General features: G+C 40.1%; 1 protein-coding gene across 1 annotated transcript; it reads left to right on the top strand.

Moving 5' to 3' along the window:
• Window positions 1-399: 399 nt before the first annotated feature.
• LOC123786291 (olfactory receptor 11G2-like) lies at window positions 400-1,368 on the top strand. Its single transcript, XM_045788540.2, has one exon. It carries the CDS (start codon window positions 400-402, stop codon window positions 1,366-1,368), a length of 969 nt encoding a protein of 322 aa, XP_045644496.2.
• Window positions 1,369-1,757: the final 389 nt, after the last annotated feature.

Genomic DNA, 1,757 nt, shown 5'->3' with positions numbered 1-1,757 from the left:
AAGGAGTATTCCCTGTGCCCTTTCACTGTATCTCAGTGAGACAGAACTTTCTGAAATGTCTTAATAAAAGTAGTACTTCATTTGATATTCTTATCAATATTACTAATTACAACAAATTAATTTTACATTATACTTTAGAAAGAATTTTCAATTTTCTACTCCTAATATGTAATCCAGTATCTTGACTAACTTAATGATTGCCCCACACCATGTTTTTATTTATATTATTATTTACATCTTATCAAAATGAAATCATACTCTTGGGGAACAGGTTATGATGATGACAGCTTTGTTGCTTTAACAGAAACCTCACTGTTTGTTACTTTATCAAAAAAAGAATTTGGTGTTTTCAGGAAGAACCAGCATACTCCATTAAAGTATAATAACCAAGTCATCTCCATGTCTTCCAAACCAAAGAATGTGTCCAGCACAGAAACCACCAACTCCATTAGCCACTTCATCCTCATGGGCTTTCCCTCAAGCCCAGAAATGCAGCTCCTGTACTTTGGGCTCTTCTCAGTAATCTACATCCTGACTCTGATGGGGAATACGGCCATTGTCTATGCTGTGCTGTGGGACCGGCATCTTCACACCCCCATGTACATATTCTTGGGCAATTTCTCTCTCCTAGAAATATGTTATGTCACCACGACCATCCCTAATATGTTGGCCAATTTCCTGTCCACAAGCAAGTCAATCTCCTTTGTGAGCTGTTTCACACAGTTCTACTTCTTCTTCTCTTTTGGGTGTGATGAGGGCTTCTTCCTTTGCATCATGGCCTTTGACAGGTACCTTGCCATCTGTCGTCCTCTACATTACCCACGCATCATGACTAAACAGCTGTACACCGGCCTTATCATCTTCGGATGGTCGGGTGGGCTCATCCTATTCCTAACTCCAGTTGTTCTCATTTCACAGTTGCCCTTCTGTGGCCCAAATACCATCAACCATTTTTTGTGTGACCCTGTCCCTCTGATGACGCTGTCTTGTTCTGAAGACACCATCACTCAGCTCCTTTACTCTACTTTCAATGTTATTTTCATGATTGGCACCTTCCTCTTTATTCTTTGCTCCTATGCTCTGGTGATTCTGACTGTGCTGCGGATGCCCTCACGGGCTGGCCAACACAAGGCTCTCTCCACTTGTGCTTCTCATTTGGCTGTTGTCGTCCTGTTTTATGGCTCCATTATGGTGATGTATGTTAGTCCTGGATCAGGACACCCTGTGCAAGTGCAGAAAATTGTGACCTTATTTTATTCTGTGATAACACCCTTCTGCAATCCTCTAATATATAGCCTCAGGAACAAGGAGATGAAGACTGCCTTAAGGAAAGTCTTTGGGACTGAAATACCTGCCCATAAAATATAAATCAGAAGTCAGAGAGAACCAAGTTCCACCACAACCTATCTTAATAAGATACGAGGCAAGATAATTTTCTAGAGAATTCAATAATTTTGGTTAGGGAACTATTACAATAAAGCCCACCATCATCTTAAATATCCCTCACTGAGTGATGGGCTAGTTTTCTTTAATAAATAAAACTGTCTTAGTCTCTTCAACAAATGGTGTTGGGAAAACTGGACAGCCACATGCAGAAGAATGGAACCGACCACTTTCTTACAACATACACAAAAATAAACTCAAAGTGGATGAAGGACCATATCAGATAAAGGGCTAGTATCCAAAATCTTTAAAGAACTTAACCAAACTCAACACCTGAAGAACAAATAATCCAGTCAAGAAATGGGTGGAAGACA

This window comes from Ursus americanus, chromosome 4, assembly GCF_024610735.1.
Source record: "Ursus americanus isolate L20-20 chromosome 4, mUrsAme1.1.p, whole genome shotgun sequence".
Taxonomy (NCBI): domain Eukaryota; kingdom Metazoa; phylum Chordata; class Mammalia; order Carnivora; family Ursidae; genus Ursus; species Ursus americanus.
Note: the sequence above shows the minus strand (reverse complement) of the source record. Positions and strands in the feature narration are given on the sequence as shown.